The 22783-nt window shown below is 37.4% G+C and overlaps 1 protein-coding gene across 2 annotated transcripts; it reads right to left on the reverse strand.

The window, feature by feature from the left end:
* Positions 1-202: 202 nt before the first annotated feature.
* Positions 203-21788, reverse strand: LOC109007577 (soluble starch synthase 1, chloroplastic/amyloplastic). Of its 2 annotated transcripts, XM_035686492.1 has the most exons (16): positions 21710-21788; positions 21274-21547; positions 19277-19644; positions 19014-19091; positions 5348-5472; positions 4728-4809; positions 4055-4228; positions 3726-3807; positions 2721-2812; positions 2581-2643; positions 2407-2496; positions 2189-2313; positions 1997-2105; positions 1856-1911; positions 764-803; positions 203-638 (listed from the first exon to the last, which is right to left on the reverse strand). In XM_035686492.1, exons 2-16 carry the CDS (start codon positions 21545-21547, stop codon positions 474-476), a joined length of 1923 nt encoding a protein of 640 aa, XP_035542385.1. In that variant the 5' UTR covers positions 21710-21788; the 3' UTR covers positions 203-473. The 2 variants fall into 2 exon arrangements, with proteins under 2 accessions (XP_035542385.1, XP_018842853.1); XM_018987308.2 differs by having other exon boundaries at positions 21274-21786.
* Positions 21789-22783: the final 995 nt, after the last annotated feature.

Here is a 22783-nt window from a genome sequence, read left to right on the forward strand (position 1 = left end):
TTTAACAGATGGAAATGAATAACCTTTCAAAAAGAGAGAAATGAATAACCTATCTTCCAAAAAAACGCACTTCCATAACCAAAAAAAGAAACCTTACTTGCCTCACCTTAGATAATAGATTCTCTGGAAAGAAGGAAACCGGTTCAATCTTCTACAACTTCTGGACAAAAACCAAGCTAAAACTCTCAAGAACACAAAAGCCTTCAACATAAAACATCCATCCATCTTATACTATGTAGAAGAATTGAGTGCACTTTTAATACAAGTACCACCTTCTCAACCAAAAGAATGACCAAAATTATTGTACGTATATATATATATATACCACCTTGAAGTGGGAATGGAAAAAGAACGTGTAGTTTCCAAGCTGGTATGACAATGAATAGCTCTCATGTAAGACTGAACCAAGGAAAAAGCTGGAGGTTGGTTGTTTCTTCTTTTTTCTGGCACCCTTCTTAGTTCTATCTGCTCTTTTAATCTGAGCTGACATAAGGTGGATCAATGAATGCCCATTCAAACACCTGTTCATATTGGATGGCAGCATTTTCCCATGTGCAGTCCCTCCGCATCCCTCTTCTCATCAATCCCTCCCAAGAAGACTTGTGCTCTTTATAAGTCCGAACGGCAATTTTTAAAGCCTGCAGATAATCATCCAGTGGAAGTAAAAAGGCTGGTGAGTAAACACCCCCACCTGCACTGTCCACACACAAGCACATACTAACTATAAAGGAAGTAAGAAAACATAAACAATCGATTCACTTACCGCCAACATGCTCTCTTTTGTCAGAGGAGAGAAAGTCCATCTGCAACACATTCCACGACGGTGTCATAATTTAGCTTTAGCTCCTATAAAAGCAAATCATTATTCATGAAAAACTCATTATGAGCATTTTTTTTATTGGCACCAGGTGTTCAGGGACAGCGTCCCGACTAAATCCCAGGGGTGCACAGGCCCTCGGCAAGGAATTTCCCACAAGTGCACCTTGGGTAATTCAAGGGAAAAATCTCTCAATCCGATGACCCATAAAGATTGTTTACACCCAAGGGGATTTGAACCTTAGACCAGGGGGGAGCATACCCCCAAGCCCAAGGCCTTTACCACTTGAGCCAACCCCTAGGGGTTAAAAGTTAAAACTCCTAATGAGCATTATTGGTAACAAAATCATAATGAGATCCAGAGGAGCTGATCATTATCCAGAAAATGTTGTAGTAATACACGTAAGGTAGTGAAATAATTACCACAAAAAGTGGTGAAAAGTAAGTCTTACCAAAATGAAAAGCTAACCAACATAATCGATAAAGAAGGTTATCATAAAAGTCAGGATGCTACGTCATAAGGCATAATCACAGCATCTTTGATAGTGTAAATCGGCATATATGAGTCACACGGGTGAATTGTTCAATCTTTTTATACACATATCGCCCTTGGAATTTGGAATGAATCACCACCTTTCTGGTCGTTTGTTTGATTCTTTTCTGTCCATGTTAGAAGTGAACTAGAAATGCATGACTTGATTCTGTGCAATAGTTGCAGCCATCTGCAAGATTTATATATGTTCCAATTGCCCAGTTTTTTTATGAACAAAACAGTACCATCTTTAAACAACCAATCCTCAGCTTATTGAATATAACCAAGAAAAAGAAAAATATTTCAACAAGTGACTTGCTTCAAGGATGCAGACCTCATGGTTAGACTTATATTACAGGATAAAGTGCCCAAGACCCATCAGCGTGCTGGTGTCACGTGATATATCTCATGAAGTCTTGAGTGTGAAGTTGAGATAGTCTACATTTCCTTTTTCTCTCATTGTCAAAAAAAATCATTTAGCCAAGAGCTCAAAAGAGGCATACATACCCTGTACCTTCACCTTTGCCTTCCTGAGCATATGGATTGAAATTTTTTACAGTATCCTGAGACAAATAGAAGAGGAGGATTGAGTAGAAATAATCCATATAAAAAACAACTGCAATCAATTTCTTGGTTGTTTAGACTTACTCTGAGTCCCCCAGTGCCATGAACCACGGGCACAGTTCCATATCTCATTGCATACAATTGATTTAGCCCACAGGGCTCAAACCTTGAGGGCATCAACAGTATGTCACAGCTGATCATTCCAAAACCACAGTGAGTTGGTGCCATCATTTCTTGAAGGAACATATAAACCATGAAAAAGAAATTCTGAAATACCCTGCAGTTATCTTATGAGAAATTGGGACATTAAATCCAACCCAACCCCGGAATTTTTCTTTATGAGCTAATTCTGTTGCTCTCATCCAATCTTCAAACATCGGATCCCCAGAGCCAAGCATAATCTGAAGTATATAGAAAGCAGGAGCAATGTAAAGGGAGCATGACTTCAATGTGGAGCCAAATTATTTGAAAGTCTTCATCAAAGATTCACTTACAAATTGTACATCATCTTCCATTATCTCTGGAATTGCCGACCGGATCAAGTCGATGCCTTTCTGGTAGTCCAGTCTCCCGATAAACCCAATCTACACAGTTCAATTCAAACAAATAAGAGGGATAATAGAAGTTATGCTATGAAGACTGAGTCTAAGCAGACATTAACATATTACCAATGGGCAATCAGGCCTAATGGGAAGACCCAGTTCTTTCTGTAAAGCAGTCTTGCATTGAACCTGCACTTTAAATATAGTTGACGCAAGAGAACTATGCTTTTATGCACTGCCTAATATAAAGCAAAATACTTGGATACCTTCTCAGAAATATTTTCAACAGAATAATGGTAAGGGATATGCTCGTCTGAAGATGGGTCCCATTCAGCAACATCAATCCCATTTGTGATCCCTGGTTAGTATGTAACATTAATTAGTTTGAAAAGTTAACAATCGAATTAAATAATTTAAATGGAACGTTACATTCTTCTAATCATCAATTTGTTTCTATTAGCTGACACATTCATGTATATAAGAGAGAAATGATGAAATTGGAACATCCCTTAAACAAAGATTGAGGCGGGAGTAACGACATTCACATTTTTTCAGGGTTATATGATAGACTGATTAGAAAATAGCTAACAAGTAAATAAGGGAACTCAATATTATGAGAAAAGTGATTAGTCACAACTGGTTTCAACCATGTTGCTTAACCTACATATATACTCATTTCCATGTATCAAAGTACATCACTCTTTCAATATGAATGTTAAATATCAAATACATTATTTACTTGCTATATCTCAATAAATGGAATAAAATGTTGACTTGTCCAACTAAATGGTTACTTCCTAGATGAAGCAGACTCAAAAGTTAGTTTGATAACTATTTACCTATATTCAAAGCTTTCACACGGGAAAAGAAATCTATTATAAAGATGATTTATATCATATGATTCAATCTGCTGAAGAATTAATGTTTTAGTATTATTGATTGCTTAAGAAGGTAGATCTTGGTTATCTATGAGAACGTAATGTATTAGAATTCAAAATTACCGTTCAACTGTAAACATACATGACTTTGAAACAATAGCACATATTAAGTTGTAATTAGACCCTTTACTGGAGCAATATTAACTACCATTCCAGAGGATAAAGATAAGTTGATAACCATTAGAATTGATCGAAAGGAAAAAGATGCCCAAAGATTTGAAATGACATTCTAGATTCTAAAACTGAGTGTCTAAGAAAAAAACCATTCCCCACGTTTACAAAATAGCCCAGAATTCACAAAGGATGACATGAAGATAACTAGCCCACACATACCATTAATAATACTCTTTCGATCACTTAGCAACTCATGTAGACCATATCCGCCTTCAACTGTTGTTATTTCCCAGGAATAGCCCTGCAATTAGAAGGCATTGTTTTAACAGGAAAAGTACCATAACATGATGACATATGATGTATTCGATCTTCCTTTTTGTATTAAATTCTCTCCAACATAGGGTCCAATAAAATATAGTTTTTAACCCTAAATCCCCAAATAACTATTAAAAGCTCATAGATAGGTCATCATTTACTGATCACCACACAAATTTCAGATATATCACAAGATGCCTCGCAAGATAAGTATGCTGTGTAGCATTTATAACCTGGCTAACAGTCAATATACGATCAGCTGTCACAACTGCACCCTTCAGAAGATTGACTGCTAGACCTGGGTCAAGAGCATGTGTCCTTGCCCATGTTGGAAAAACCCATTCCAGGGCTCCATACCACTCCGAAGGAAGTCCCAAATTCTGGTATGTTGCTGCTGATTCCACTCCCTTGTATATGAAACACAATTAGTTTATAACAGTGTTGATTGAAAGATCCAAAGGACATAGTTACAAGAAATAAGACATTCCTTATCAATATTAATCTATAAGTAATGATTGAATTGCTCATCACCTCTTCAAGGTGCATGCCCTTCTAGAAGGAACACTCAAATGAGGAAAGATTTCATGTATTAATATTCCTTACAGATTCAAAAGCAACAATATTACACCCCATCAAGAGTGAACTAGCCAACATATAGGAATCTCTGGGATATCCTAAGGGTGTTCCAGAATGTAAATATGATAAAGCTTCCATGTGCTCAGAGCAAGCACTTTCATCCCAATAACAAAGTTTAATTTCAGAAGTTCATTTTCATCCCAACACAAGGACTAGAAATTTTCTAACAAAAAAATACGAGTATTATTATTATTATTTGGCACACTTGTGCCCATTACGGCAAGAAGTAACATACAAACCCATGAATGAATCCAGGAAAAAAGTATCTACCTGATGTGAAAGGTTGTGGATTACAAGAATACTTCGAGCATCTTTATAGACTCCATATGGACGATACTTGGCTGCCAATAGTCTGCATTAGAATATTTCAAGAGATCAATCAATCCCATAGCAATTTACACCTCAATAAAGCATAGCCTGTGAAAAGGAAATGAAAAAATAATAACCTACCCAAATCATCAGCATAAGGCAGGTGCAAATTGCTAACATATGGTCCAAATAGGATGCATATGTCTGCATTAAACCTGTTTCTCTTTCACACTATCCCATACATTTTAATTACTTGTCCTCTACCAACTACCTCCCACACAGCAAGGTATCAGGTTCTCCTATTTCTCAAAAGAATGTGTCGGCTTTTCTACTTAAAAGGGCTTAAAATACGGTAGACTAATCTATAAAGCTACAACGAAAAGGGCAAAAAACAGAGAGATAAAATAAAGCTGCAAATAAATAAACAGAAGAATATAAATCCTAGAAGACAAAAAATTATATAAGGTAAGTATAAGAACATCATTAGTCCTATTCCTACTAGTCAGTAAATAGGAAAATGGGGCAAATAAAAAAGTAAACAATCAGCAAAACATATACAGAAATTAGCAAAGACCCCTTACACTGGCACAAGGCTTGCATGCCAATCATTGGCAAGGAACACACATTTCTCGCCATAAGTGAACCCTCCCAATGGAAGCACTAGTGGAGCTTCACATGCTGCATGGCAAAGTAAAGTGAACCGAAACTGTAAACCAAATAAAAAAATATTTTGTCATTATTTGTAGGCAAAGCATATAACTCTATCAATCCAACCTTATAACTAGAGTAAGGGTAAAATCTACTAACACCTCCTGTGCTTTGATGGTGTTTTATTGATATCCATTAAGTTCCTAATTTTGAAATCACACTCTTTACAGTACTTTTATTCTATTCAACTCCTTCCTACATGCATGCAAGTGATTTATTGAGCAATTGCACCATGCCATATGGACAATAAATTTCAGATTTTCTTTCACATCATTTTAGAAAAATTACTGCCATATAAAAAAAAAAAAAAAGCATGCTTATATAAAGGGGGAAAATAAGAAGAAAAACAAATTCAGATTCCTTTTGCATCATTAGAATTATTAATACTGTAGTCGAACATAGAGAGAGAATACTACGTGTTATTCATTGATGTTCAACAAGCATATATATACTATATACAAATGACAATTATACCCTCAAAAGCATAGTTTTAAATTTCGTACCATACTGGCCGGTACAGCCAAAATTTTTCGTACCGGCCGGATTACTATATCTATTTCCTACCGGCCGGTACCAGACGTACCGGCCGATATTTTGGCCAGTGTTTTTTTGTTTTTGTTTTTTTTTTCGTTTTTTCAAACTACAAGCTTATTTTTTAAACCACAATTCAGACTAGACTATTTATAATTTATATATATATATGTATTTATATATAATTTATTTATATATAGACTATTATTTTGGAATATAATTTTTATATATAATTTATTTATATATCGAGTATTCCGAAATGTTATCTCGAAACGCTATCCCGAAACGGTACCCGTACCAAAATATTTCGTTCCAGTGCCTTGACCGGTACAGCATCCGATACGATATTCAAAACATTGCTCAAAAGTTACACTATTTACAACTATGTACTCTAACACTCCCCCTCAAGCTGGGGCATATATATCATATAAACCTAGCTTGGAACAAATAAACTTTAACTGACTATAACATAGTGGTTTGGTAAACATATTTGCAGAATGATCAGCAGACTTCACAAAGGGTCTAGAAATGTCACAACTTAATATCTTATCCCAAATGAAGTGACAATCAATCTCAATGTATTTAGTCTTCTCATAGGACACATGATTAGACGTAATATGCACTGCAACTTGATTATCACAAATTAACTGAAGAGGAACAGGAGCTGGAAACCCAATCTCTTGAAGAAAGTATTGCAACCATGTCAACTCACTAGTAGTGTGAGTCATTGCTCTATATTCAGCTTTTGCACTAGACCGAGCAACTACTGTTTGCTTCTTTCTCTTCCAGGTAACCAAGTTACCTCCCATAAAGGTACAATATCCAGTAGTCGATCTTCTATCTAAAGGAGATCCTACCCAATCAGCATATGAAAAAGCTTCAATTCTAAGATATCCATTGGGTCTATACAACAATCCAAGGCCAGGAACTCGTTTAAGATAATGAAGAATATGGATTACAGCATCCCAATGTGAGACCCTGGACATTTGTAGAAATTGGCTCACTACACTCACTGCATAAGAAATATCAGGTCTAGTAATAGTAAGATAATTCAATTTCTCAACAAGTCTTTGATACCGACCTGGATCTCCAAACAACTCTCATTCCTCTTTCAAGAGTTTACGATTTGGGTCCATAGAAGTGTCAATAGGCCGTGCACCCAACATGTCAGTTTCTTCCAGAAGGTCAAGTACATAGTTTCTCTGAGATAGTTTAATACCTTTTTTAGATCTACTGACTTCAATTCCAAGAAAGTATCTAAGTTTGCCCAAGTCTTTTGTCTGAAACTGATCATGTAAAAATTATCTCAGATTCTCAGCCTAGTAATTTCAGCTGAATCACTCCCAATAATTACAATGGCATCCACATATACAACCAATAAAATATGACCTGCATCACTATATAGGTGAAATACCGAGTAGTCTGTTTGGCATCTATGAAGACCAAATGTCAATATAGCATCAGAGAACCTCCCAAACCATGCTCGAGGAGATTATTTCAAACCATATAGTGCCTTTTTTAACTTGCACACAGTACCTCGACATTCCCCCTGAGCAACAAACCCAGGTGGTTGCTCCATATACACTTCCTCATTTAAGTCGCCACGTAGGAATGCATTTTTAACATCCAACTGAAATAAGGGTCAATCCAAATTAGCAGCAAGAGAGATCAATACTCGAACAGAAGAAATTTTGGCAACTGAGGAGAAAGTCTAGTTGTAATTAATGTCATAAGTTTGAGTGTAACCCTTAGCAACCAAGCGGGCTTTCAGACGTTCCACAGAACCATTAGGATGGACTTTGATTGTATATACCCATCTACAGCCAACAGGTTGTTTACAAGGCAGTAGAGGAACAAGATCCCATGTCCCATTATGGTGAAGAGCATCCATTTCATTTTTCATAGATGTCCCATCTCAGATCAGATAAAGCATTCTAAAGTGTCTTAGGAACAAAAAGTTTTGAAAGTTGAGAAGTAAAACATGAAAATGATGGACATAAAGCATGACAAGAGACATATTGGCTAATCGGATGTTGAGTAACACAAGAACGAGTACCTTTTCGAAGAGCAATAGGTGAAGAGTCTGTAACACTAGGTAACTCAGGATCTAAAGATGGAGACAAAGTTGGTGAGGCATGAGAGTCAGGGGCTGCAAGCGATGCGAGTACACCTGTAAAGGAACAAGGAAAGGCACGGAAAAGGGTTGGGTAAAAGTGGGTGAGTGTGCAGGAGAAAGGGTAAGAGTAGATAATAGTAGAGGATCACACTCAACAACCGAAGATGTGTTCAAGAAATAGGGTATGGACTCAAATAGGGTTGAGCAAAAAATCCAACTCTGACTCCGCCCCGACTCCGATAAGTCGGAGTCGAAGGTGGCGATGTACCAACTCCGACTCCAACTCTGATATTGTACATATTTTATAAAAGTATATGTATTTTTTTTATATTAATCATATATATTTGATATAACTATAACTTATATTGTTAATTAAATTCAATAATATACTAGTATGAGGAAATTTTTTTTTTTTTATAAGTAAAATAAGTATTATTAATCCAAAAATGGGCAACAACTGCCAATTTCAAAGTAAGTATGTCCTATCTACGTAGGCACATTAGAAACTAAGAAATCATGAAGGTCCATGCCATTAAAGTCCATAGCAATGGCCAAAGTACAAAGGGTTCTGAAAAAGAAAACCTTTAGCTCCTCCATAGATCTCTCTGTCTTCAAATGTCCTCTCATTTCTCTCCTGCCTTACTTATCAAAAAAAAATTTCTCTCCTGCCACAAGCACCACATAATACAGATAGGGATCATCTTCTAAATCACTTTGATCTAATACACTCCTCGAATAGAGGTCCAACACGCCAACATATCCACTACGGATTCCGGCATAATCCATGCTAGTTCTATCCTTTTAAACACCTCATTCCAGAGAGTCCTGGCTACATCACAATGTACAAGTAAATGGTTCACCGACTCACCCCCTCTTTTACACATACAACACCAGTATGCAATGATTATCCTCCTCTTTCTTAGATTATCTGTAGTAAGAATCTTGCCTAGTGACGCTATCCACACAAAGAAAGAAGCTTTAGGAGGAGCCTTGTGTCACCAGATCCTTCTCCAAGGAAACTGTATCTCTGGCACTTTTGTGAAGATCTTATAAAAGGACCTAACAGTGAATACCCCTCTCCCTGCAGCAATCCACCACAGGCCATATTCATGCTGGATACTTGGACGACTCAAATACAAAAGACTATAAAAATCTACAAAACTCTCCATCTCCCAATCCTGTGCCACCTGGTTGAAGTTGATATTCCAGTGAATACCCCTTTCTGAGATTCCCATAACTTCCGCCACTGTGACATCTTTGACACTTGCAATTAGAAAAAGTATAGGAAACAAATGTTGGAGAGCACTGTTGCCACACCAAACATCCTTCCAAAATATAATCCTGGAGCTTGTACCCAACTAGAACCTAGTATGATGATGAAAGACCTCCCACCCTTTTCTAATATACTTCCATAGCCTCATTCCATGTGCCTCTCTAACTTCTCTAGTACACCAACCCTCCCCTAAATCATCATATTTATTCTCAATGACAATTTTCCATAAGGCTTCTGGTTCCTTGCTATATCACCACAGCCATTTGCTAAGTAGCACCCGATTAAACAACCTTAAGTTTCTAATACCCAAGCCGCCACTCGAGATAGGACGGCACACCATCTCCCACCTGACAAGATGAAATTTAAACTCTTTTCCTAAGCCACTCCACAGAAAATCTCTTTGTAACTTCCCAAGACGACCCACCACGCTTGCCGGTATATGGAATAAAGATAAGAAATAAGTGGGTAGATTAGAAAGTGTACCTTTAATCAATGTAATTCGGCCCCCTTTCGACAAGTACATTCTCTTCCACCCTACTAGTCTCCTCTCTACTTTTTCAATCACTGTATCCCAGATTGAGCATGCCCTCAAAGCTATACCCAACGGTAATCCCAAGTAAGTCATCGGAAGGGACGCTATCTTGCAACCCAATGTGTCCCCACCAATTCCCTAATATTCTTAACTTTTCCAATCGGCACCAACTCAGATTTATCATAGTTCACTTTTAAACCAGACACTACTTCAAAACAAAGCAAACATGCCTTCACAGCCCGCAACTGGTCTCGATCAGCTTCACACATAAAAGCGTGCCATCTGCAAACAACAAGTGAAAAATAGAGGTAAAACCCCTGCTCGGAGATCCAATCTGGAAACCACTAAGAGCATTCTCATTGGATTAGCTAAAAGCTAAATCCAATGAGAATTTAGCTATTAGGTGGATAAATTGCTCACATTGAATTAGCTATATTCCAAATATTTGGAATATAGCTACAGTAATATCCAAACTAATTTCCAAATTTGGAAGACACTATTCATTCATCAAATCCTTTTTATATTATTTCTTTCTCTTTCCTTTTAATATTAATTATTTCTCTCTCCATTTTAAATGACAATTGAAAAAATATAATTAGAATACAATTACAAATTAATATATAATATTATAAATAGTAAAATATGAAAAAATAAAATAAATTCATAATTAAAAAAATTAAAAAATTTTCAAAATTATTAATTACTCATTACTATATAATTAATAAATAGATAATTCAATTTGGAGATTTGATGTGAATAGTCAAAATTAAATTCATCTTATATTATTTTATTGTCATATAATGAAAAAATGGCTATTCCAATGTAGAGATTTATATAAATGGAATTGTTAAAAGTTAAATTCATCTTACATTCATCAAAAATGTACTTTAATTTAGCTATTCCAATGAGAGTGCTCTAACAAAACCATTAGCCAACAACGCCGCGATCATCCTGCTTAGTGTTTCCATAACAATAACAAAAAGTAACGGAGACAATGGATCCCCTTGTCTCAAACCACGAGAACTCTGGAAGAAACCCTTGGGGCTGCCATTGATCAACACTGAGAACCTTACCGTAGATATACACCATCTAATCTAAGACCTCCACCTTTCACCAAAACCACACCTACCCAATAGGTATAGAAGGAAATCCCAATTTACATGGTCATACGCCTTCTCCATATCCAACTTACACATAATTCCCGGGTTGCCAGCCTTCAATCTACTGTCCAAACATTCATTGGCAATTAGAACCGCATCAAGAATCTATCTACCCTTAACAAAAGCATTTTGAGGCTTAGTCACAATCTTCCCCAACACCAAGCACTTTCGAAATAATCTTGTAAACTCCATTCACTAAGCTAATAGGCCGAAAATATGTGATCTCAATAACCCCGGCCTTCTTCGGTATTAAAGAAAGGAAAGTGGAGTTAAGGTTTTTTTCAAATTTTCCAAACGAGAACAACTCCTGAAACACCTTCAAGAGGTCTTCTTTAATCACCTCCCAGCATTCTTGGAAAAAACCCATAAAGAACCCATCAGGACCAGGAGCCTTGTCTTTTACCATTTTCCTGACCACATCAAAGACCTCTTCCTCCTCGAAAGCCCTCTCCATTCTGGCAACATCCCCCAGTTCAATAATGTTAAAAACCAAACCATCTAGAGTAGGCCTCCACCCTTCCTGCTCTGTAAGGAGCTTCTCAAAGAAATCAACCACATGAACTTTAATAGCCTCTTCTTCCCTGCACTCCACCCCCTCAATTTTCAGCACCTCAATGTTATTCTTTCTTCTATGAGAGTTTGCAATACTATAGAAGAACCTTGTGCTCCGATCCCCTTCCTTTAACCATAGTGCCCTTAACTTTTGACCCCAAGACAATTCCTCTTGCGAGATTATCCTCTCAAGATCTGCGACCAGTAAAGTTTTCTGAGCTTGCTCTTCCACATTAGAGGCCTCCCCTCTTGTAGTCTTTCTAACACTTGTATTTCCATCCATTTGATATTTTTGTTATCCTCTATGTTACCGAAAGACTGTTTATTCCATTCCTTTAAGTCTCTTTTTAAGGCTTTCAACTTATTTGTAAAAATAAAACTGGGTATACCCTCGAACTGATACGAAATCCACCATTGCTTGACCCTCTCCACAAAACCTTCAAATTTCAACCACATGTTCTCGAACTTAAAATAACGTCTACCACTTTGAATGCCTCCACAATCAAGCAAGATAGACCAATGATCCGAAGCTAAATGTACCAACCGCTTTTGCCATACATATGGAAAATGTCTTTCCCACTCTGGTGAAATTAAGAAAAGATCTAGGCAGGTCCAGGTCTGATTATTTGACCATGTGGCGGGGCCCCCTGCAAGTGGTAAGTCTATCAAGTTCAAATCAAAGATACATTCTAAGAACTCCAAGCTAGCTGGCCTCAATCTTCTATCTCCAAAACTTTCACTTTGGAATCTATCAACATTGAAATCACCCCCAATACACCAAGGAAGCTCACACCAACCGTGAACCCCCGCTATCTCATCCCACAATAATCTTCTATCCACGTCTAAATTGGATCCATAAACACCTGCATATGCCCACATGAACCCATCTAACACGCATATAAAAGAGCACGCTACCATATATCTCCCTATATAGTCCTCTACTTTCTCCACCACTCGCCTAACTCACATTACTACAATTCCTCTCGATGCCCCTAAAGAGGCCAAGTACACCCAATCTACATAATTGCTGCTCCAAAGACTCCTCACAATCTTCCTATTGATTACCTTCAAATTCGTCTCTTGTAAACAAACAATGTCCGCTTTCCACTCATGAAGCAGGTGCCAGATCCGAAGACGCTTCTCTACCTCGTTAAGACTACGGACATTCCAAGACACAATCTTTGGCTTCATTTATGAACAGCCGGCCCCTTCCCTTTTACCCTACTCCTACTGGAGCTACCCTCCGAGTTCATCGACCACATCAACCTTTTAAGCTCCCGATTCTTCTTCAAATCCCCCTTCCTTTTTTGTTGATCCCCGGCTTCCATAACAGTTAACAAAGCAATGAACTGTTCTTCATACCCCTCACAATTAATTCCAACAAAATGTTGAATCTCTTTCACCTTATATATTACCCAATCTGAAGCTTAGTTTGGAAAACAACAGTTCAATGGGATGGGATTTCCCATTCTGTTACTCTGGAAAGTCTGAAAGTCTTCCCCCACAGAAAACTCCTCCAAGCCCATTTGTTCGCAAGTCTCCGGGAGGAATAATTGATCCTCCACGAAGTGCATGAGATCATCCGACTCCTCATCCCCTTCCTCCAACTCAAAACCCTCGAAGGGTTTGACAGAAAGTTTTGCCGGAGCCAAGCCCAAGCCTTCCTCATTTGTCAACGAGATCTGAGTCTCCCTCGATGGAGAGAAGCGTGATTCGAACTCCACCAGGGCTTTTTGCGCACTAAACGCCGGCGTTGACTCAGCCGGAGCCAAGCCCAAGCCTTCCTCATTTGTCGGCGAAGTCTGAATCTCCCTCGAAGGAGAGAAACATGATTCAAAACCCACCAGCGCTTTTTGAGCACAAGACGTCGGCGTTGACTCATCGGCGACCTCCTATCCCTTCGTCGGCGACGTCTGTGCCACCGCCATTGTCGGTGGGCTTTCCGGCAGGAACCCGAGACTATGCAGCTCCTCTGTGACCCCTAGGCTCACCCCACTAGGCTGAGAAGCATTTTCTTGGGCTAAGTCTTCGTTGGGCTTATGACCACTGTAATGGGCCGTGGGCTGGGACGGCCCAGCCCCTTCTGAAAGATAAGATCTCCTCTGCGTTTTGGGCCACAAAGGCCCACCAACCTTTCGCCAAAATGCCTTCCCCTTTCCCTTTTTAAATTGCTGGGCCTCTTTCTAGGCCTTACCAGGCCCTTCACCAGAGTTCCTTTTAAGTCCACCCATGTTACCAACCCACTCCTTATTTTCTTTTAAAACACCTATCTCCTCACTTTCCTTAAATAGACCAACAAACTCCACTATCTCAGTCATACCTCTCTGCAGAAGACGAAGCTGACCCTGCATGTCCATCAACAGTCTTCTTACCTCCCACGTCTCCTGACACACCACAGATTTCCTGCCATGGTAATGGTTCAACTCATACTGTTTTAATGGTGCTTCACGACGCCAACTCCTTTGTCCCCTATCAAAAGCTTTTGTACCTCCTTCCCGTTTCTTCCCTACGTTTGGCAACGTCGACGACAGAGCCTCCTTATACGATCGAAATTGGTGTCTCACCGCCCCCTCCCAAAACTCCCCTGACCTCCACCAGTCAAAACACCCACGTTAGTGGTCTCCTTACCTCTTTCTAACAGCAACTCCCTCAATTTCCTCCAACCCCAACTATTATCTCCTTCTGGAATGCACAGAACATTCCTCCTCCCCCCTGATTATACTCAGAGACTTCAAGGTATCTTCCTCTACGATTAACTTAGCGTTGAGCAGTAAGACAACTATAACCTTCTCTAGTTGCCGAGTATACCTCCTTTTTCCCCTCTCATAGGCTATCCTCTAATATCTTCCCAAGCCACTGCGTTGAAGATGAACCCAGCAACACTGCATGATTAGACTTCCAGCTTCTCTCAGTGATTTGCAAAAATCCACCTCCCACTTTTGACAACGCGAAACATTTGGATTCAATCACCACTTCTTTCGGATAACCCATCTAAGTCACTTAAAACTTAAAAACCAATTAACGCATCATCATTAAATAGGAGAAAAACTTTCAGGAAACAAACGGGAAAAAGAACGAATGCATGTGTACGGAGAGAAAATTTAGGGGAGAGAGAACTCTATTAGATATGAGCAAATTATTATAAAATAATATGCTTATAATATAATATAAATAGAATAAATTGACTAATAATAGTTTAGTACATGTAAATACCATACTATTAACTATTAATACCATGTAACACTAATGTATAATAACACGTAATACTAATTATATAATAACTAATGTATAGTAACATTTAATACTAATGTATTATGTATAAACACAAATATATAAATTTATAATAACATATACTAGTAATGTATAATAATCAATATATAATAACATGTAATACTAATGTATAAACATTAACATATAATAACATATAATATTAATGTATAATAACATTAATTTGTACAATGATTTATTTTTTCAATTTTGATTATGTTTTAATAAAATTGAAATTGAAAAAATATTTTTAAAAAATGAAATCTAGAAGCCAAAATCCGATTAGTGAGAGTCCAAGATTTTCAAATTGAAATTTCAAATGGGCTAAGAAAAAGAGCCCAATATAAAAGCCCAAATCCAACCGAAGTCGAAGGTAGGGCACTCATTGTCGGTGCTCAGCCCTAGACTCAAAGAAGATGACATCAGCACTCGTAAAGTAACGTCTAAGAGCAGGACTATAGAGCAATATCCTTTTTTAGTCCGGGAATAACCAACAAAGAAACACTTGGTAGCACGTGGATCAAGCTTATCAAGGTCTAGGCCAAGGTTATGAACATAGCAAACACACCCAAAGATTTTTGGAGGGAGAGAAAAAGATGGAGAAGAAGGGAACAATATGGAGAAGGGAGAGGAACCATCAAGGACTGATGAAGGCATATGGTTAATAAGGTGACACACAGTAAGAACACCATCACTCCAAAAACATTTAGGAACATGCATGTGCAGTAAAAGTGCTCAGGTTACATCTAACAAATGACGATTTTTGCGTTCAGCCACCGCATTTTGTTAGGGTGTATAAGAGCATGAAGTTTGATGAACAATTCCTTTATTACTTAAATAGCAAAAGTATTAGATTGATATTCTTTAGCATTGTCATAACGCAAAACTTGAACCTTTTTGTCTAAATTGAGTTTTAATTTTTTCTTAAAAGACTTAGAATATGGAAAGAAGTTCAAATCGTGCCTTCATCAGAAACAACCATATCATACAAGAATATTCATCAACAAATGTAACAAAATATTGAAACTTGTTTGATACAATGTTGATTGATCCCCATATATCAGAGTGAACCAATTCAAAAGGAGTAGATGCTCAATTATCAACTCAAGTTACAAAAGACACACGATGGTGTTTACTAAGCTGACAAGCTTCACAAGAAAAGGAAGACACATTTCCAAGATTCCTAACTTGACGTTTTAAAAGAGAAAGAGATGGATGTCCAAGGCGGCAATGTCATTCAAAAGCAAATGATGATAAGGATGTGAGGGCTCGAGTGGGTGACTGTTTGACATCAAGGTAATACAGACCACCAGCATCATGCCCCGTATCAATCTTCTTCCCCGTATTAAGATCTTGGAAGATACATACAGAGGGATAAAATGTCACAAAACATTGAAGAGTTTGAGTAATTTTACTAATGGACAGCAAACTAAAGGGAAAACTAGGAGCGTATAGAACAGATGACAAGGATATAGAATCAGTGAGCTTAGTGGATTCAATGTCTGTAACTTTAGTAAGAGAAACATTAGCAAGAGTAGCACTATTTGGAAATGTCACAGCATCTAACTTAGATAACGAATAAGACAAACCGGTCAGATGTTCATTAGCTCCTGAATCGATTATCCATGGATCTTGAGTAGATGACAACTAAAGTATATCTCTCATTACTCTAATCAGAAGACAACTAAAATCCTTGTCCAGATAATTTGGCTCGCTAAAGCCGGAACGCATCAGGAAATGAGGGAACCTGTGGACTTGCTAAAATTTGAGAACGCACCAACTCATACTCAAGTTTTAAGCCAACAAGAAGCCGAACAACATTAAACTCTTCACGTTGTTGTAGCATACTTGAAACACCAAAAGTGATAAGTTGATACATTTTGAGTTCTTCACATATGCTCATCACTTGATAATAATACTCTTTCATGCCCAAAGCACCTTATTCCAACCCAAAGAATTGTTGACATAACTCATAATATGGGTTATGTTCCTAGCACCCGAATACATCTATTTGAGATGCCCCCGTACCTCTTGAGCGGTGACAAAATGTATTAAGCTAGTGCATAAATTAAGCTCAATACTAGTCAACATCAATGACAAGAATTGAGCACCTTCTTGCTCTCATTGAGCAAATGTAGAATTAGTTAAGTCAAGCATTGGATCAACCAAGTGGGTACAAAGAAGACCCTTGCCTTTCAAAAAAATTTCAACAGATTTTGACAACATATAATTTTTTCCATTCAACATCACCAAAGTCATAGGCATATTAAAATTTGGTACAAGAGACAGTGACTCAAATTTAGTTGCCATGGAGAAAAGTATCACAACAATTCAACTTCGAGACAGAATCCACACAGAATACGAGATATGGATGAAAAGCTGAGAAATACAATCTGGAAAAGTAGAAACCCAGCTTAAGAACCCAAATTTCAGATCTGTATCAGGTGGAATCAGCTTGTATCAGGTATGAACTGGGATGTATCGAGACTGAACCAGCCTGTATCGGATTATATCGGGTATTGCCAATACCGGCTTTAAAACGGAATAAGTTATCCTAAACGAGGATAAGTGAAGCTGGGTTTACCGTATTCTTGTTACTAAATGGATGTTATTCCGGATAGGAATAAACTCTTACTCCGGGTTGGGGGCATATGCAGTCAAGGATTGGATAGTTGAGACTTGCAACCAAACACCCTGAGACTTCAACGTCACCGGCGATAAATAGACCTTTCAGCAACCGATGACAACGGGAAACTCACCGGATTGCACAGACAACGCAGGCGAGCTCGATTCTAGTGCCCAGTACCGGAGACGACATCTAAGGTCACCGGAAACACCTTAGAAAAAGCTGACAGCCGCTAACGATGAAGAGGAAAAACGAAAAACCACACTAACCACCACAGACAACAACGGTGATACCACACTAACCACCCCTATCCACTCTGCGCCTCTAACCACCACTAGCTCCGTCGCACAACCACCACCAACCGACTACTCAACTCTCTAATACCATGTGGTCGAACATAGAGAGAGAATACTACGTGTTCTTCATTGATGTTCACCAGCATATACATAGTACATACAAATGACAATTATACCCTCATAAGTTACACTAATTACAACTATGTACTCTAACAAATACCATAAAAAAAAAAGGTCACCCTTATCATATAGAGGGGGGGAAAGAAAAAGAAAAGAAAACCAAGGCACTAGATCATCCTCCACATCCAATTGGAGTGAGTGTCACAAGTTAGGGCAAGATATCACTGGGTTGATGATATAGGGTATTGTTAATTTGTCAGTGGACATGATGTGGGGCTTGAAGTGAGAGGACAACTAGAGGAGGTGGACAAGGTGGAGACAGCAAATTTCCTAGTGGGACGGCTTCTTAAGGTTAAAGAGAAACCCAACATGGGATCCAACAAGAAGGATACAAATCTGCTTACTGGCTAATCTACTACAAGGGGTGCATATACCCATCTTAGATCATCTTGTTCCCTAGTTGCAGAATCATAAGACAAAGAAACTGACATCAGAAACCTTCTCAGTACCTTCAGGAAACCAAAGTTCATGATAAAATATTGATTTTATAAAGAAACTCACTAAACTGTCCCTTAGCTTCTAATAAGAAGCGACTAGTCATGTTCTCCATAAAGAACCTGGAGTGTGGTCCTTCGTCAACCTCTACACTCAATCCCACCCAAACTCGCTCCAGATTACCTACCTCCTCTAGTCCTCCCCACACCCCAAGTCACACATCATCTCTTCCAACCCCCCTCCTCTACCAACTCGATGATATCTGCCTCTACTCGTCAGCTCCACTCACTCCTCCCTCTTGGATAGGAAGGATGTCCTAAAACCTCAAATTCTTCTTTTTTAAATCTATATTACCATAAGCTTTTTAATGATGATGATGATGACGACGACGACAAAAATAACAATGACTATGATAATAGAATGATCTAAAGGAAAGTTTAAAATTTATTACCCACATGGCATGATATAATTAGTCAAGAAATCACATGCATGAGAGAAGGAATTGATCTTGATACAACACCATCAAAACCATTCAGGGTTCTAATGCATTTTATCCTAATAGAAAACATACCTGATTATCACCGAAAGCACCACGAGTGTCCCCATATAGTGTTCCAGGTCTATGGTATGAGGGGTGGTCAACAAATACCTAAAAGGACAAGGGAAAGAGCTCTTTAATATCATAAACATGGTCCCAAGATCAAGTAATAGTGACAAATGAATGGGAGTTAATAGTCTTGCATAACAAATAAGGCACTTCTTTAGTTCACGCATGTAGATGATTCAAACACCTCAGAGCTTAATATATAAACCAGAAGCCTATAGAATTCATACCCAATCAACACCGTCCCTATACTCATGGAAGAAGTCAACTTCTTGCACCCCTCCAAAGCAATATACTTTAATGCGGCTATCCAAATCAACAGCACTGGCAAAGTTCTTATCTGCAGTAGAACCATTCAAATATCTAGGAGAGACAACCATAACACGGTGTCCGCGAGCTGCTAATGCTATAGGCAAAGAACCACAAACATCTCCCAAGCCCCCTGTCTTTGAATATGGGGCCGCTTCAGCAGTAACGAAAACAATATTGTAGGTTATTCTTGTCTGGGCCTTCCCTTCTCCTTCTATCTCCTCAGCTTCTTTCAAGTTATTAATATTTATGTCTTTGACAGAGTTGACTTCATTGACTTCAACTTCACCTGCAGTTCAAGAATATAAGATTTGCAGTAAGCTCTTATCCATCCCGATAATCAGATTGATTCAAAGTTGATGAATATAGGATAGGGAGTTATCTAAAATTCACACTTCAATATATAGCATTAAAAATTAAATTAATATTATAATTCTTGAAAGGCCCATGAAAATGGCAAAACAAGCACAACAATCACCAAGGACGGTCAAAATGGGTTCGTATAAAGTATGCATTACTTTGATAATAAAAAATGAAAGAATAAATTAATTAATTTAATCTAGGATTGCTTATCACTATCATTACATCTTCCAAGATTAACCGTCAAAATGGGTTCGTATAGAGTATCCTTACACTTCTCAGAAGCATAAACCATTTAACACCCTCACACTCCTAAATTTTCAATTGACCAAGTATAATCTTTCCTTTGACTCGTATTATTTCCCACCAAACACATGAAAATCAACTCTTTCAGCCAAAAGAAACAAAGCCTTATGGGAAACATTGTTAATTGTGCAATAATTAATTAAAGATTTTGGTATTATAAGTGATAACGTGAAGGGAGGTAGTAAAATACAATTAAAGGTGGGAGTTTTCCATAAATATACTAGTTCGTATATTAGTCAACAAAATAGTCCTGCATGTACTTTTGAACCAGATTCAGAGCCAGATTTAGATGGTGGTGTTACTAAGGTGGATACCACATTGATTTGCAAGTACATTAATCACGGGTTCATATGGACCTGGAAAGGCCAAAAGTAGAGCTACCCCCACGAAAATTCAGTAGTCAATGAACAATCTGAGCTTCAGACGACATGTAGCCCGAGCGTTGAATCAAGCACATTACATTCAAGTAGAAGTTTGAGTCTAAATTTTTTTCAAGATCCATCCATTACATACCAGTTCAAGACCCATCAATTAAATACCAGTCTCTTGTAAACATTTTCTAGCCCTCAGAATTAGTTTGAAATTTTCTCCTAATTGATCGCCACCTCAATATGTCTTTCCCATATGGCTAGGATCTTCTCAAAAGGCTAAACTTTTGCATGCAACAAAAATCTACAAGTACAACGTGTTTATAAGAGATTCCGATCAGGGGATCAACATCTCTTATCATGTTATAGGTTGAGAGAGAGAGAGAGGGCTGATAAGATTCTCCAAGTTGCTTCCTTCGACTAATAAGCGCCAAGATTGTTTTAGACGTGTAGGTATTAGCATTATTAAATTGGTCAATCGGCTATATAGTTTAATAAGTCTATGATCTCAACATAAAACAATAACCAAAAAAATTAAAGAAGAAAAAAGAAAAGAAAAAGGAAATGGTCCCTTTAATTATAAAGGTCTCCTATTAATCTTACACCATCTGTTAATTAATTAATTAGAATTGTCCTTTGGGTAAATGTTAAAAAATTAGAAATGGTTAAATGCATCTTAAAAAAAAAATATATATATATATATATATATTCTTTCTGTGTTATAAAGTTTCATTGATAATCATCAAACAATCGATGAAAAAATTTAAAAATCATAGAAGTTGAAAACTGATCGAGAATTGAAAATAAACACGGATTCCAAAATGAAAAACTATAACAGCTGTAAATATAGTATTCCACAAGATATAATGATATATGCGGTATACCAGACTGAGGAATCAAGTGAAACCCAATAACAGCGCCAGAGCCATCCCTCTCTGTGCCCAGAATGAGACCCTTTTCCTGTTTTTCCTCTTCGACAGCATCTTGCGAACCACCAATCCCACCACCAGAAATTGATGCTCTAAGCCTCAAACACCCACTTCTACTTCTGCTGCACCACAAAGGAGCAAAACCCACTTGCCCAATCACTCTGAAGTTATTAAATTTAGCTTGTAATGGATTTGAGAAGGATTTGCATGAAGAAACTTTGGTGGTCATCTGAACAGACTCCATGAAGGAGTGAGAGTGACAAGTAGTCCAATGGAGTACGAAAGGAATCGTCGAGGTCATTAGAAAAAACAAAGAAAATCTAGCAAACGCAGAGAGAGAGAGAGAGATACATGTGACAAAAGTAGACAAAAGAACAAAGTACACATATACCTGTTGAGATGGTGCACAGAGAGAGAGAGAGAGAGAGTGTGGGGTTTGCGAAATCAGATCCAGAAACCAGGAAAACCGAAAACCGAAAATACATCCTCGGTGAAGAATTCTTCGGTCCGTAAGTAACGCAATCACTAAACAAATATCGCCACGTCACCGTTATCATCGACATATGGCGGTTTTGTGTGACGTGGCAGAATCAGGACCGTGTTCGTATGATGTAAAAGCTTCGTTGTTTGATACTTGAAGCTTGTGGACCAACTTCCATTTTAGTACCGTCGGCTCTCCGTGATAGCGCCACGTTTAAAGTTTTAGTTCCCCTTTCGTATAAAAACAACGATTTTATTTTGGGCAAGTTGGAAATGTGAGATGAGAATTTTATATTTTATTTTAATATTTAAAATATTATATTTTAATATTATTAATATTAAAATTTAAAAAAATTAAATTGATATTTAAAAAATTTAAATTATTTATTATATTTTATATAAAGATTTGAAAAAATATAATGATGAGATGGAATGAGATAAGAATTTTATGTCTCATCCTATTTTCAAATCTGTCCTTAATCTTATTATTATAATTTTTTTAAATTTATATATAAAATATAATAAATAATTTAAATTTTAAAATAATAATAATATTTTAATAATATTTTATTTAATTTTTATTTAAAATTAACTCACATAATCACGCTATCTAAACGTAGCCTCAGGATATCTTGCCATCCCAAGGAGAAATCACACTCACATCACATGGAACCTGGGGTGTCTGACTTTTTCATTTATGAAGTTAACGATTTTGACAAAATTAAATTATTTTTATTAATTATTTTCATCATTTAAAACATAATTATATGAAAAATTATAATAATAAAAAATTGCACGCATGTCATCACTATTTAACTTAAATTTTATTTTATATGTTTCTATCCTGATATTTTGATTCATTTATGATAACTTCTCTCTTGATACTTTCTACTTAATTCTAAGATAACTTTTCTTGTTTCCATTAAAATAAATTATGCTCCTTCGCATAATATCATATACTTCACTCATATTTAAGAAGGTACTC

Source organism: Juglans regia, chromosome 16 (genome assembly GCF_001411555.2).
Source record: "Juglans regia cultivar Chandler chromosome 16, Walnut 2.0, whole genome shotgun sequence".
NCBI classification, from domain to species: Eukaryota; Viridiplantae; Streptophyta; class Magnoliopsida; order Fagales; family Juglandaceae; genus Juglans; species Juglans regia.